Below are 14,783 nucleotides of genomic sequence, written 5' to 3'. Positions count from 1 at the left end.
GCGAATTAGCAGCAGTTAGGGAGATTTCCTAAAGAAAATTCTAATTTTTTCTTCTATGTAATGCTAGCAAAAATCATGTAAAAACTATCCTATAAAACATGCTTTTACATGGATTTACTATTTCTTGTAAAAATAAACCTGGACATTTGACATTGGGAAGTAAAAGATCTACTCCCTTAAGAAAATGTATATGGTACAATATAAATAATTGTATTATAGCAATAATCCACAACAGGGAGTCCACTAATAGACCATTGGTGCGTATTTCTGGTGATTATTGAGGTGAGTCCAAAGGCCATGTTTCTATAACCACCTGAGAATTGCACCAGCAGTCTACTAATTCACACTGTGGCATGGCTTCTTGCTATTCAGATATGGCTTCTTCCGTTTAAATTTCATTTGTGTAAGTGTTTTATATATAAACAATTTGCTACTTTTCTATGTGAATTAATAATGTTTCTTCTACTATGACAAGGGGGTCACGGTAGAAAAATAACATAAAATAACAGGGAATAACTGCCTAGAGGAATGCTAGCGGCAGTCCTTCAAAGGGAAATGGTGTTTCAAAGGTCTAATTGTCGTCATATCATTTGTTTTGTCTTGCTGGACAGATTTTAAATAGTGACAACACTTCCCAAAATACCCATGTAACTGACATGTCTTGCAATGTTATCTATCATTCTGATGACAGAAAGACATATTATACCTTTCACATGTCAGAACAATTGTTTTCTTAATATTGTTTGGCATTATTGGCACTGTTGGTATGCTGTTAAACCTAAACAACTATTTCAACAAGTTACTGTTCACTGAGGACATTAAATTCTCAGCAATAGGGAAATAAAAGGTTTTAAAAGAATTATCTTTATTCTTGTTATGGAAAAAAATGTGTATAACAGGACAAAATAATATATTTTAAGCTCCTTATTTGTTTTACAGAATCCCTGAAACTGGAACCAAAAGGCTAAAATTTTCACAAGCCCTGAGTCCCATTTTCAAAAAAGACCTAGGAACTTAAGTCCCACTGATTATCAGTGAGACTTAGGTTGCTAAAGCCAGTTATTTAGGTGCCTGAAGATGCAGATAGGCACCTCATGGGATTTTCAAAAGCACCTAGGCACTAAATTTTCAGAGATTTTAATGGGAGTTGGCCTCCTAGGCACTTTTGTAAATCTCACTAGACACCTACCTGCATATTTAGACACTTAAATAAATTTAAAAATCTGTCCCTAAGAGCTTAACTCACTTATGAAAATGAGGCTCAGGCTCCAGTCACTTAGGCACTTCTGAAAATGTTACCCTAAATCATAACCCTTTTTTACATTTATGAAACAATTGCAGACTCAGGAGTGGCTTTGCCATGAGCCTAGACTAAGGGGCAGCCCAAGATGGAGATTGTGATTCCACGTGGAATGTATGCTGCACCAAGTATAAACCTGGCATGATTTGCTCCCTAGGTTTATGCTCAATGCAGCATACATTCCTTGGCTCCAACTACACGTCAGTGATACGCTAAGACTCAGCCCAGTTCCCACCCCATTCCACTTCTCCCACCCATCTATGTGAATAGGGGCAGGTGGAGACATAGCAGCTCTGCAGAGCCCATTTTCCTTCCTGTGCTGTCATGCAGTTAGATTGCTCAGAGATATAAAGGGGTGTCACGCACTCCTTTATGCCTTGCACAGCTGTACTAGCTGGGCCACAATTTGGTTCTATGTAAATAGTAATAGTTTTCTCACAGATATTAGACTTCATAATACCTATTACAGCATGCAAGTGTGAATTCATCTTCCCACTCCATTATGTTTAAGTTCACTCATAAGTAATTTGCACTGACAAAAATATAGATAGGCTTGGCAAGATTCAATTTTAATCAATAAATTTTGATAAATGTTGATTTCAGCTGACATACTGAAACCAGTGAAAAAAGTGGGAGTGCAGCCTCTCCCTCCACCTGTGCTTCTAAGAATCAGGCATCAACTGCTGTCACAGGAGTGGGGTCATGACAGCAAGGCTGCAGAGAGGTCTCTGTGCTGCCACTGAGCCAGTGACACTGGATCCCTTCAGGTGCAAGGTGCTGAGAAGGCTGAAGACCTGGCGGGCCTGAGTAGACACCCCCAGCCAAGATTGCAAGGAGGAGGCCACCCTGCTCCAGGCAGGAGCCATTCAGTAGCAGGGTGGCCTGTCCCGTGGCTGGGGACAATGACATCTTCTCGCAGCCCTGGCCTAGGGTCTCTGCTCTGCCCTGCTCCATCAGAACCACAGACTTCCCTGTGCCTTGCGTCTGCCAGGATCAGGTGTCACCAGCCCCACAGCTGTTCAGGGAACCCTTTTCAGCTCCGCTGTCATGGTCCTGCTCACTCACTCACCAGCCAGGAATGTAACAGTCATCCCTGGGCAGGAACTGTTCAGCAGCATCATCCTATAGCCATGGGATCATCTTCCTTGCAACCTTGGCCAGGAGTCTCTGTTCCGCCAGGCCAGGACTACAGCCTTCCCTGCACCATGGGCCCTGGTGCCTTGAACCCCTCATCTACACAGGGATCCCCTTGTAGCCAGTGCTACCCTAAGCCAACGCTACACCCCTTTAATTTCCAGCAACTATAAAAATAAAAATAGAAAAAAAATTGAAAGTCTTACAATTTTGATGGTAAATATTGTTTTATAGTAAAAAAACAAACAAAAACAAACAAAAAAAAAAAAACGAATTCTGCCAACCCTAAATATAGGAAGTAGGGTTTTTTTGTAATTTTTCTCATTTACTTATTTTATTGTTAACAGTTAAAATTGAGATGTGGGTTTGCTATGTTTGTTGTCTGACGTTGTTAAGTCTAATATAATTATTTTCTCTTAAAGACTGAATTGGAAAATATTGAAGTGACACAAGGAATGTCAGCAGAGACAGCAGTGACTTTCCTGAGCCGTCTGATGGCCATGGTTGATGTACTTGTATTTGCCAGTTCTCTAAACTTCAGTGAGATTGAAGCTGAAAAAAACATGTCTTCTGGAGGCTTAATGCGACAGTGCCTAAGGCTGGGTAAGTCTTATAGAACAACACATACAATGTGCATTATTTAATTACTTACAGATCAATGAGCTAAGACTACAATGAATAAAAGTAGGAATTAACCTGGTTCTGACTATGATGTGATAGACTAAAATACCACAGAGTGTTTAATGACTTGTTACAATAGTTATGATGGTTCTTTTGAAACACAAAAATAGATGAGAATTAAAGTTGTCATTGATGAAATTCAAATTGTAAAACATATTGTAGGACAGCAAAATATTAATACAAGAAAACTAGTGAAAGGAAGAAAATTACTGTTTCCTCAAACACTGATCTGCTGTGCTGCTCTTCTGTTGTAAGATTTTTTCATCATGGTCTTTGGTTCTCTGAGAATTGCCTCCCAGATCCCATCTTTTGGGAGAATACACCTCAGCCATGTGCCTGTAAGGCATCTAGCAAACAGTGATAGTTTGGGCTATGTGTGCACAGTTTTGTAAATGAAAACGTTCTTTGAAAAGGTATGAAGAACTGCGACCCCATGTGTTCTCATTATCTGTCTCATTGGCAGCAGGTCTTGAAAATATTGGCTTTTCAAATGAATTGCAGCATTATTTGTTGCTGACAAAAATCATTCAGCTCTGTCAAGAACTGAGAAGACTATGGGGAATTTAAGAGGGACCTAACCAAACTACATGAACAACATGCAATACGATGGCAAATTTGGTTTTGTTATTTTCATGCTGTTTGTTTAGCACTATATCAATTTTTTTCCCAAGCTGTTAGATATTATGACTATGAAAAAAACATTTTTAATGAAAGCGACCTTGATGGATCCAGACTCAGTGGCATGGAATGAGCTGCAGACCCTCAATGGAACAAAGAACCCCGCTTTAAGAACAGTTCATTTCAGAAGAACAATTCCCTAGTTTTTAATTAACTATTTATCAACTGTCCTCCAGTGTTTTATTACTTCTAATAATTTTCTCAAGTGTAGGGATCCCTAAAAGGGAATTCTTGACAAGGTTTATTCAGAGTTCTCACCTCTAATTCAGAACCAAACCTTCCCACACTATTATAAACTGTTACACCAAACAGTATAATCTGTGAGAATAAGTGCACCTGACCTCAGTGACAACTACTTCCCAAAATAAGTATTGGAGCTGCAGGTAGTGGTCTCCTGTCCCCCTTTCCCCAATATCCTACAGTTAAGTTATACGGTCAAAGTGGAAGAAATGAGACAATTCTTGGGGATATTACAGGGAAATGTTTTGGTGGAGGGTTAAGGGAAGTTGATGGAGAAGTGGGAAGACAAAAAAAAAAAATGGTATCTTCTACCTTCCGGCTCCCATGTCCCGTTTTTAAATGGAAAATTGGATCACTTTATAGTAAGAGTCCCAATCTTTTCAATCTATGTTGAAGTAAGAGTTTTCTCATTCTGCTAATTATACTTGTCACCTGTCTCTCCTTTATATCATTTTTGAGATGTGGTGATCAAGACTGAGCACACTATTTCAGGTGAGGTTGTACCATTGATTTATATAAGACCATTATAATATTTTCTGTGTTGTTCTCCATGCTATTCCTTATGCATTCTATATTTATATCATTATTTTTTGGTTTGGGGGGAGATTTTTTTTTGTCTGCTGCTGTGCATTGAGCAGAAAGTCATTGAGCTGTCCACAGTGATGCCCAACACTTTTTGATAAATTGCTGCAATTAATGTAGGACCTTAGAAGCAGCAAACATAGTTCAAATTATTCTGTTTTGTTGTACATTGCTTTGAGTTATCAATGTTGAATTCCATCTGCCATCATATTGCATGTTGTTTATCTAGTTTGGCTAGGTCCCTCTTAAATTCCTCAGTCTTCTCAGTTCTTGACTGAGCTGAATAATTTTTGTCAGCTGCAAATTTTGCCACAACACTGTTCTCTCACCTTTTCGGATCACTGATAATCACTGTCAGTCCTCATGTGGAACCTTGTGGCAGTCTGTTGTTAATCTCTGACATGATAGAAAGTAACCATTGATTCCTACCTTCTTGTTTTCTGTCTTCTAGCCACAACAAATGTTAAGGTTGGCTTTGGCAACACTAAGAAGTATGCTTCCAAAAATAGTGGATCAACAGGGACAACATGATGATAATCTAAGAACTCCAGTTACGGGGGAATAACTTACCTTTTTCAAACTTCTTGAGGCTTTAAATATGAGCCTTGTATAAGACAGCTAGTCAGAAAATTAAGGAACTTGATTAACTAAACACAGAGTGAAATTGGAAAAGTCACCATAATATTTTCTCAGTATCACCAAAGTATGATTTAAGAGATTTATGATGCCTATTTATTTATACAATTGCTACTGGGACATAATCATTCTTTGGAGGCATAGGCACTTCATTAAATGATAACTGTGTAATCACCTAATGATAACGTTGAATTATATCTTTTTTTAGTTTGTTGTGTTGCTGTGAGAAACTGTTTAGAGTGTCGACAAAGACAAAGAGAGAGGGTGAACAAATCTTCACTAATCAGCAGTAAAACTCAGGAGACTCTTCAGGGTGTGACTGCAACAGCAATGACCAAGGTAATCTAATGTTGTTAATATAGGTTGTACTAGTACTTAAAAAGAGCAGGAGATCATTGTAGTTCATTTCTAGACTTCTTTTAAAACAGAAGCTGAATTGTCACCCATTTCCTGTCTCTCAAAAGAAAACACTTTCTTTTTCATTGAAACAAGAAAAAAAATTAAAAGGAAGAAAATAGTTAATTTAATGGCATGATTATAACTGTTCTCCAATACTTTACTCTCTCCTACTTCTGCTCCAGAGAGCACATCTTCTCCCTCACCGTATTGCAGATTGACTTATCTATACATATTTCTTTGATTTCTAAAGCCTCATGAGATACATGGCCAAAACCTGCAGTCAGATCTTTGTGGTTGGACTCTTGCATCCTTGTAGAATTCCATTAACTTCAGTAGGGCTCTGGGTGTAAATCATGGTCTGTCTTTGAGGATATGACTCCAAGAACAAGATCTGAATTTGTTTGTCACTTACATTTCAGTCACTTTGGTGTCCTTATTATTTAAGTTGCTCATTTCTGACTAGTCTCCAGTTTGGTCACAGTTTTGGGGGTTGAAGGGCCCTAAACTAAATGTGCAAAACACAAAAACCATCCCTGATCTCAAAGATGATGCATTGGTATATCTAGCCCAAATTCACTTATCATGATAATCTCATTACTACTTTCACAATATAGTCTCTTGCCACAAATTACTGTTTCAGAAAAAAACTTATAGCCACAAATATCACTAGATTATTTTATAAAACCATACCAAAAATATATTCTAGCAATTTTGGCAAACTCAACACAAGACAAACATTGGACTGTAGAAAACAGAACACTTTTATATGTTAATTGTTATATGGATTGCAGTGTTTACTGTTTAAAGAAAACAGGTCACATTACTGTAAGTAGAATACTGAACATGCATGGCCAGCATGGGACTGTAATAATAATTCTCTGTATAAAATAGAATGAGACTAATTTTCCGAGTTATTTTCACTTATACAAACAAATTTTTAGCCTATCACATGCCTAGGAAATATTTCTTATTCACAATACAAAAAAAGTTAGTCTCCTCTTGCTACTGTTAATATGCTAACTACTAGAGAGTGGTGCATTTGTCCAGTAGGATTAAAACATTTCTTTTGAAGAACATAAAACAATTCTGTATCTGACTATTCAGTACTAATGCATTAAAATAAGTAAAGCATCACTGTGTTTGTAGAACAAGTATCTGAATGTTACCTTTTTTGTCTGCAGTTAGTACTAATGTATTTAATTTATTTATTGTGGATCAAAGAAATGTTTTGAATAAAAATCTCCGTACATTTTGGAAAAATAATTCTACATTTTTAGTCACCATTGGAAAATGTTCCTGGTAACCTTTCCCCAATAAAGGATCCTGATAGACTTCTTCAGGATGTTGACATTAATCGTCTGCGAGCAGTTGTTTTTCGTGATGTGGTGAGTAATATGGACCGTGATTTTTCTTTTGGAATATATTCACTAATATTTAAAAGAAAGATTGATGTTACAAATAACTTGCATTTTTAAAAAGGACAGCTTTGGAAGCTGGATGAACTTAAAATCTGTGCTCACCTCCAAAAAAGGCTTTTGATTTCCATTTTTGGGGGGAAGAAATATGCCAAATTCTACATAATCTTTCTTTCTCCTTTTTCTTACAAAATGAAGTGTTTAATAAAAGTGGTCTTAGTTGGCAAGAAAGACACCTTACATAATTTCATTGCACTTTACAAGCTGAAACTGATATGCAAACTACATGCAAGGAAAACTTCAATAATCTCTGAAATGCAGCAACCTCTGGGGTGAAATGTTGCTTCTCCTTATTGATGCAACATTTATAATCATATAAGATCGAGTTCTGTTACAGTGCTGAGTAGTTTTTATATAACCTATCTATGCTAAATGACTTTAGTATCCCTTCTGGCAGTATTCTATGGGAATGCATGCTGAACCACAAATGCTGATGTAGACTTCTCAGAACAGTTGCTGCATCCATAAATGACACAGAAATAAATATATTTTCACTCATTTTATGCTACAAATTTATAATGTGGTCTGGAAGTAAGAACAAGTGACTGCAATTCTGATTCTTCCGTTCTATTGCTGACTTTGCTACTTGTTTGTTCTGAGGTCCTAGGCAAGTCACCTAATCTTTCTGTGTACAGGCTTACCCGTTCATCAGTTCATAGATTTCCAAAGCCAGAAGGGACAATTGTGATCATCTAGTCTGACCTCCTGTATATCACAGGCCATAGAACTCCAAGATTAATTGCTAGAGTGTATCTTTTAGAAAATATGTAATCTTGATTTAAAAATGATCAGTGATGGAGAAACACTCCTAGCTAATTTTGGCTCTTAATTGTTTCCAGCTTTGTGAAACTGGCTTTAACACACCAAGTGTATACATATTACTGATCTGGACTTGAGTCTTTCACATTGTAATGTGATCAGGTCATGATCACTTGTGCCTAAGCTAACTTTAATTTTTAGTTCTGTTAGGAGAAGTCTAATAAAGGATTCCCCTGTGCTGGCTGCAACACTTTTTAGGAAATTGTAACCTATAATTGTAAATTGTAACTTATAATTTTTACAAATTCCAAGGATGCTCTAGTACTAGCACATGAGACTGCCAGCATATGGCACACAAATTGAAGTCCCGTATGTTTACATGGTTTTTTCCTACGTGTTATAAATTGGTATGTAAAGCGACGGTTGCCCTGTTCCCTAGTATGATTTGGTGGTCTATAGCAAAGCACAAGATGGGGTATTATTTGGTGTCTATCTGTTAGGACGTTGATCCATAAGCATTGAAGCTAATATTGTTCTGAGTGCATCAGAAACAGATAATGCTATTTTTAACCCAGAAGGCTATTCTGCCTCCCCGTTTTCCCACACTATCTTTCCTAAATAGGTGGTAACCACTGATTTTATCATTCCAATTAGCGTATAGGTAATTCAAGAATTGAATTATAAGCAAATAAGCAGGTATAACATCTAAAACAGTTGATGTTTCTAAAACACATTCATTATCTTGATTTAAAAGTTTTGTGTAAGTGTTAAGTATGATAGATGTGTTCCTTTTTCTCTCTCTCAGGATGATAGCAAACAGGCTCAATTTTTGGCTTTGGCAGTAGTTTACTTTATTTCTGTGCTGATGGTCTCCAAGTACCGTGATATACTAGAACCTCAACGGGAGACTGCAAGATGTGGGAGCCAGGCAGGTAGAAATATCAGACAAGAAATAAATTCACCAACAAGTACAGGTACATCTATTTTTCCCTCTTATTTTTCATTTTATTTTTCAGAATTTCCTTGAAACAGTAAATATTTGACTACAAAAACTGTTTTAAATTGTATGAAAGGTGTGAAGGCTAGTGAGACTATTTTGTTGTTCTTTAGTTTCTCCAAGCTTCTTTAATATACGTTGGTTGTTAATAAGTTAGATTTAAATTATGAGCCTCTGCTTATAGGGTTTAACTGACTTTCATTCGCTTATTCTGTATTTATGCATCCATTTTTTAATTTATATGTACATTCAAAGAAGGAGAGCCCTTGTGAATTTAAAGTTGTGAAAGGATAAGATATTAACCTGTCAAAGTAAACCTAAAAATTGTCATTTGTCTACTGTGATCAGCTCTCTCTGACTCTAAATGCACTGTCTGAAATCTGTAATCAGCAAACACAGCAAGCTCCCTAGTTGAAGTTACTTCTGTTTAAACTTAGTCTTGTGAAAAGCTAATATAGCAAGGACTATTAACTCTCTTGAGTCCTGCTGTCTTTCTAGTTTGGGTTTGCATTGAAAAGCCCCTGGAAGTCTAATATACTAGAATTGTTGCTTTTATTGCATTCTTTACCTGATTAGTGTGAACTCTTTTTTTTCCTGGCAAATGATATCCCAGCCTTTGGGGGCACTATCTGTCAGCTGCAAAACCTGCCAAGAGTTTTGTATCCAAATACGTTCCTCCACTGTTTGTAATGTTCAGTTTGCCAGTCCAATGGCTTATTTAAGCCATTGAAATAGAGCACAGCCATAAACCAATCCGTTTTCTCTCTCAGAACAGCCATATAAATATATTGGAAAAAAGTGATTAGAAATCAGTGGCCAAATCTCTGCATGTTGTTTTTCATGAACATGTTGCTTCTTGTACTGAATTTGATTTGCTGTCTTATTTTTTGGAACTGCTGATTTTCATATTATATATAGTGTAATTTAAATTCATGTCCTATTTGCGTTTATTTAGGTCTGTCAAATGATTAAAAAATTGCAGTTAATAATGAGATTAAAAAATAGTCGTCATTAATCAGTTTTAACTACACTCTTAAACAATAAAAGAAAACCAATTTAAATGTATTATAAATATTTTTGATATTTTTCTACATTTTAAGATATATTGGTTTCAATTACAACACAATACAAAGTGTATACTGCTCACTTCCTTATTTTATTACAAATATTTGCACTGTAAAAAAGATAGAAGAAATAGTATTTTCAATTTACATCATACAAGTACTGTAGTGCAGTCTCTTTATCATGATAGTACAACTTACAAATGTAAAACTTTAGAGACTTACACTGTTTTGTTTTTGAGTGCAGTTATGAAAAAACAGTTCTACAAGTCCACTGAGTCCTACTTCTTGCTCAGCCAATCGCTAAGACAAACAAGTTTGTTTACATTTTCCAGGAAATAATGTTGCCTGCTTCTTTTTTACAGTTTCACCTGAAAGGGAGAACAGGTGTTTGCATGGCACTGTTTTAGCGGTCATTGCAAGTTATTTAAGTGCCAGATATGCTAAACATTCATGTGTCACTCCATGCGTTGACTTGTAGATTGCACTATTTTTTGTTTACAGTGCAAATATTGGTAATACAAAAATTATATAAAGTGAACACTGTACACTTTATATTGTGTTGTGATTGAAATCAATATATTTGAAAATGTTGAAAACTTCAAAAATATTTATATACATTTAAATTTGTATTATGATTTAACAGTGCGATTAAAACTGCAATTAATCATGACTTTTTTAATCTTGTTAATTTGTTTTGCATTAAAACTTGAGTTAAATGCAATTAATTGACAGCCCTACTTTTATTCATTTTATCTAATTCATTGTTATATCTTAGCTTGCTTACTTTCTACCTTTGTACACTAAGTTAAAAATATCCATGTCCTCATTGGCTGTTTTCGTTTAATAAACTTGTATTTAGGTGGTCAGCTATGAGAAACCATAATTTTGTGGTGTATTTAATGTGTGCTTCCTGGTCATATGTTGTGGTGCTGGAGTAGGAAACTGCTTGTTTCAATTAACTATTTCAGCCATGTTTGTCTTATATATGTGTCTTTTTCCCTATAAATGTTGTTTTTATGATTCCCTACTAATTGGTCTGATGTTTCCTATCTCTTGATACATAATTTGTTTCCTTTCTTCAGAAATGCATTTTTGTTAATAGTGCCATATTTGCATGTTTCAATGAGATAGGACTTCTGTCATGGATGTACAGTGGACCAGATAACAGGCGGTTATTAGCTGGCTCACATTTGATTCCATGATTTTCTCCACAGTTGTGGTCATACCATCTATCCCTCACCCAAGTTTGAACCATGGATTCCTTGCCAAGTTAATTCCTGAGCAGAGCTTTGCCCACTCATTTTACAAAGGTAATATCATCATCATCTCCTAACCTGTTTGGGTGTCCTTATTTAGTGTAATGTAATTAAATAACTAGCTGTGATTTAATTCTTGGTAAATAAGCATACGCTTCAGGTTAACTGGAGATCAGACTGTCACCTGATGAGGATACCCTTAAGACAAGTCTCTTCCTTCCTGGCTACTTTTGGAAGTATCTTTCCCAGTTCTACTACCATTTGTTCATTTCAGTGACACCTACTAAATTATTTAACAGTAGGTAAACAAAAATAATGTTAAGGTGGAGTGAGTTGAGAAGGAAATTTTGAATGTTTTTGGTTTGGGCTTATTCTTTTTATTCTTGCTGCAACAATACCTCCTTTAGGTATGAAAACAAATCACACCTATATTAAAAAGATTACATACAGGGAATAAATTAAATCTTTAGTACTGCTCTTTTAGTGTTCCCTTTCCTCGCACTTCCTACAGATCTTCTCTCTTCCTTTCCTTTTCTTCTCTTTTCTTTCACTTTTTGTTTGTATGTTAAACTTTTATATTGTATATAATGTAAAGTTTTATTTTATATGTTGTTGATTGCTGTACTGTGGTATTCTGGAGAGAGAGAGAGTTTCTGCAGTCACAGCAAATGCTTTGTAGTACAGGCTGGTTTTTCAGATAGAAAATACGCATATGCATGGACTACATTTTTCAAATGTCAGAGATTTGCATATGTACAAAGTTAAATAGGTGCATTTGTAGCCAAGTGTACATGTGAATTTTCCAACTTGTGTGCAAATGTTACAGTGGAAATGCAAAAAGTGAATACATGCAACCATATTTTATCTGCTGATCATGCTCTCTGTGTCACTCAGATAAAAACCCAAAAAGTAAAAAGAATGATAAATACAAACAAAAAACTAGTAATTAATTTGGTGACTACTTCCGGTAAAATATGAGGCATAGGATGACTTCCTAGTTTACTAAGAATACTTAGCACTTATATGGCGCTTTTCATGTTCCAAATGCTTTACAGTGTTAAACCCTTCAATCCAGGGTTCTCACAAAGAAAAATGTTTGGCGTTGGAGTGTGGTCACCAGTTCTTGCTCCTGCGTCTGACGAAGTGGGTATTCACCCACGAAAGCTCACGCTCCAAAACCTCTGTTAGTCTATAAGGTGCCACAGGATTCTCTGCTGCTTTCACAGTTCTTGCTGGTGGCCACTCTGACAATTTTTCCTAAAATATTTAATTAACTTTAGCAAAAACAGATATATATGTCCAAATCATTGTTGTTTACTTATGTAGGGTTTTTGTCTGCAGATTCAATAATAAAAATAATGTACTGTAGTCTCATTTTTTTACTGGTCCAAAACAGAATAGAAACACAAATAAGGTGCTTTGTGTGTTCTTGTCTATTTTATTGTTTCTTTTGCACTTTTTTTTATAATTAAGACTTGCTAGCTAGTAAGTCTGCTAGGTAGCTGGGAGGCACTGAAAAGACATATTAACAAAAATATAAATATCACTTTTTACAGCAGAGACTTACTCTGCCCCAGCAAGCCGGGGACAAATTAAGCCCTGGATGGGGAGATGGGTAGCACAGCAGCCGGGCCCAGGGCAATGGGGGGATGGATGGAGGACTAGGGAAGGCAGCAGGGGCAATGTCGGGGGGAGTGAGCCTGCTGCTGTGTGCCCGGAGCCCACCACCCCACTGTCTCCAGGAAGGTGGGGAACTCACACCAGCGGTTGGTGGCCCCTGGGGAAGAGCTACTGCTTTCCGCCCTCCTCAGCCCCCCATCACTGCCCAGGACCCTATGGCCACAAGAAAAGCCCCTGATGGCCACATGCAGCCACAAGGGCTGCATTTGAAAAATACTGATCTATTAGATAAAGTTCTGTATGTCTCAGTCCTCATTTAGGAACCTTTATAATTTACTGACTTCACTAATTGATTTCAAATTCAAATGTTTCTTACCTGAATTTCAGTATTTCTCCTCCCATAAAATTTCTCCATTATTGCCAAAAATAAACAAATATATATATATAAAAAAAAATTCTCCTCTCACCCCTATGGGTGGTATGTGTCTTCCTCAACCTCGGGTCCTCTACCAGAGGCCTGGGAGTTTGAGGGTTCTGCGCAGTATCTTAGCTGTTCCTAGCACTGCACTCTTCTGAAAGAGAGAGATAGTTGGCCGGTAGTTTGAACAGTTTTCTGTTCTCCTTGTAGGGGTCCTTTCATGATCAGTACTGTCTTCCTTGGTGCCGTTGGTGGGAGCCCTGCTGCTAGAGCTGGTTCATCTGGTGCTGCTTAGGCGTTCATAGCAACTGCTGTTAGTTTCTTAGCAGGTAGGTTGTGATCAATGTCTGATCCAGGTGCTGTCCATGGCTCTTCATGCGTTCTTAGTACGCCTGCTACTGGAATTCTTCCTAACTGTGATGGTGACTGGTTTCGTCTGGGAGATTGCTGTGCTCCGTTCTCAAGTCCTGCAGCCACTTTGCCTGTTTGCTTCTCCCGCATATGTTCTTTCCCGTATCTGTTCAGTTTTGCTGCTGGGTGGCTCTGCTGTGATTGTGTTGTTGCATTGCAAGTTGGGATACACACTTGGATGGTTCTTGTCTCTGGAGAACAAGGCATTTACTTTTTGTGTCTTGCTTCTCTAGTGTATTCTCTTAGCGCTGGTAGCACAGTGCTGTGGCCTTTGTTTTACAGTCCTCTAGGGGCTCAGATGGAGTCAGGCCCATGTAATTTTTTTCAGTAACCAAGTCTTATCTCTTATCTCTACACCCTTCTGTAGTTCCACCAGCTACTAACTGTCTCTCGCGAGATCCGCTTGATCTTATCCTCCAACCTCATTTTCCAAGGGTGGGTACATACTGTTTGTTGTTTCTCCGATCGGTAGCAAGCATCTGACAGGATTTACAGAGGCTGCAGCATATACCAAGTCATGTTTGAATTATGGTGGTAGTAGTGATTTCATGAGGGCTCTATTGGCCTCTTCTACATACTATCTGATGGTACTTCTCCACTGAGACCGTGGTAATCGGTTCTGAGGATTGACTGTAGCTAGTTTCTCCCATGATCTTATGCCTCATATCAGCTGCTGTGCTCTGCAATGGAGGGGGTGGCAGTGAAGTTTCAGCTTCGGTGTGGCCGCACATCCACTTGTTCTTCAGTCTTCTTGAAGCTGGGGGACATGTAATGTGGGAGTTGGCTATCTCAAGCGTGTGAGAGCAGCTTCCTCTTTACTATGTTGAAGCATTGGGTAACTAGCTGTTTCCTCAGTTAAAGTGTGGATGTATGGTCTTTGTTCCATCCATAATCCACCCGTATACGTTTCATAGTAATCCCCTCTCATAATGAGGTCTACTGTTGTAGTAGCATTCCATCAGTTTCCAGGTTCTCTGTCTCGTTCATGAATGTTTTGTTCCAGTAGCCCACTATCGTCAGATTGTTCTGGTTCTCAACATCTGGCGCGGACCCTTGTTATCCGGGCGACGTCCAAGCGGATGACTCTCCTAGTTCGGTAGGTCACTCTCATATTTTTGAGCGTAGGGCAGGTG

The 14,783-nt window shown here is 37.6% G+C and overlaps 1 protein-coding gene across 10 annotated transcripts in view; it reads left to right on the top strand.

Moving 5' to 3' along the window:
* NBEA (neurobeachin) overlaps positions 1 to 14,783 on the top strand; it is an 862,398-nt gene that overhangs the window by 347,452 nt on the left and 500,163 nt on the right. For 7 of the 10 annotated variants that reach the window (XM_075061640.1, XM_075061634.1, XM_075061633.1 and 4 more), the window contains 5 exons: positions 2,857 to 3,037; positions 5,460 to 5,590; positions 6,928 to 7,035; positions 8,690 to 8,858; positions 11,160 to 11,255. In XM_075061640.1, the coding sequence (XP_074917741.1) occupies positions 2,857 to 3,037; positions 5,460 to 5,590; positions 6,928 to 7,035; positions 8,690 to 8,858; positions 11,160 to 11,255 (685 nt within the window). The remainder of the gene's footprint in view (positions 1 to 2,856; positions 3,038 to 5,459; positions 5,591 to 6,927; positions 7,036 to 8,689; positions 8,859 to 11,159; positions 11,256 to 14,783) is intronic. The other 3 variants (XM_075061639.1, XM_075061638.1, XM_075061637.1) reach the window with 1 other exon arrangement.

The sequence above is a fragment of the Chelonoidis abingdonii genome, chromosome 1, assembly GCF_003597395.2.
Source record: "Chelonoidis abingdonii isolate Lonesome George chromosome 1, CheloAbing_2.0, whole genome shotgun sequence".
NCBI classification, from domain to species: Eukaryota; Metazoa; Chordata; order Testudines; family Testudinidae; genus Chelonoidis; species Chelonoidis abingdonii.
This window is presented reverse-complemented; position numbering and strand designations above follow the sequence as displayed.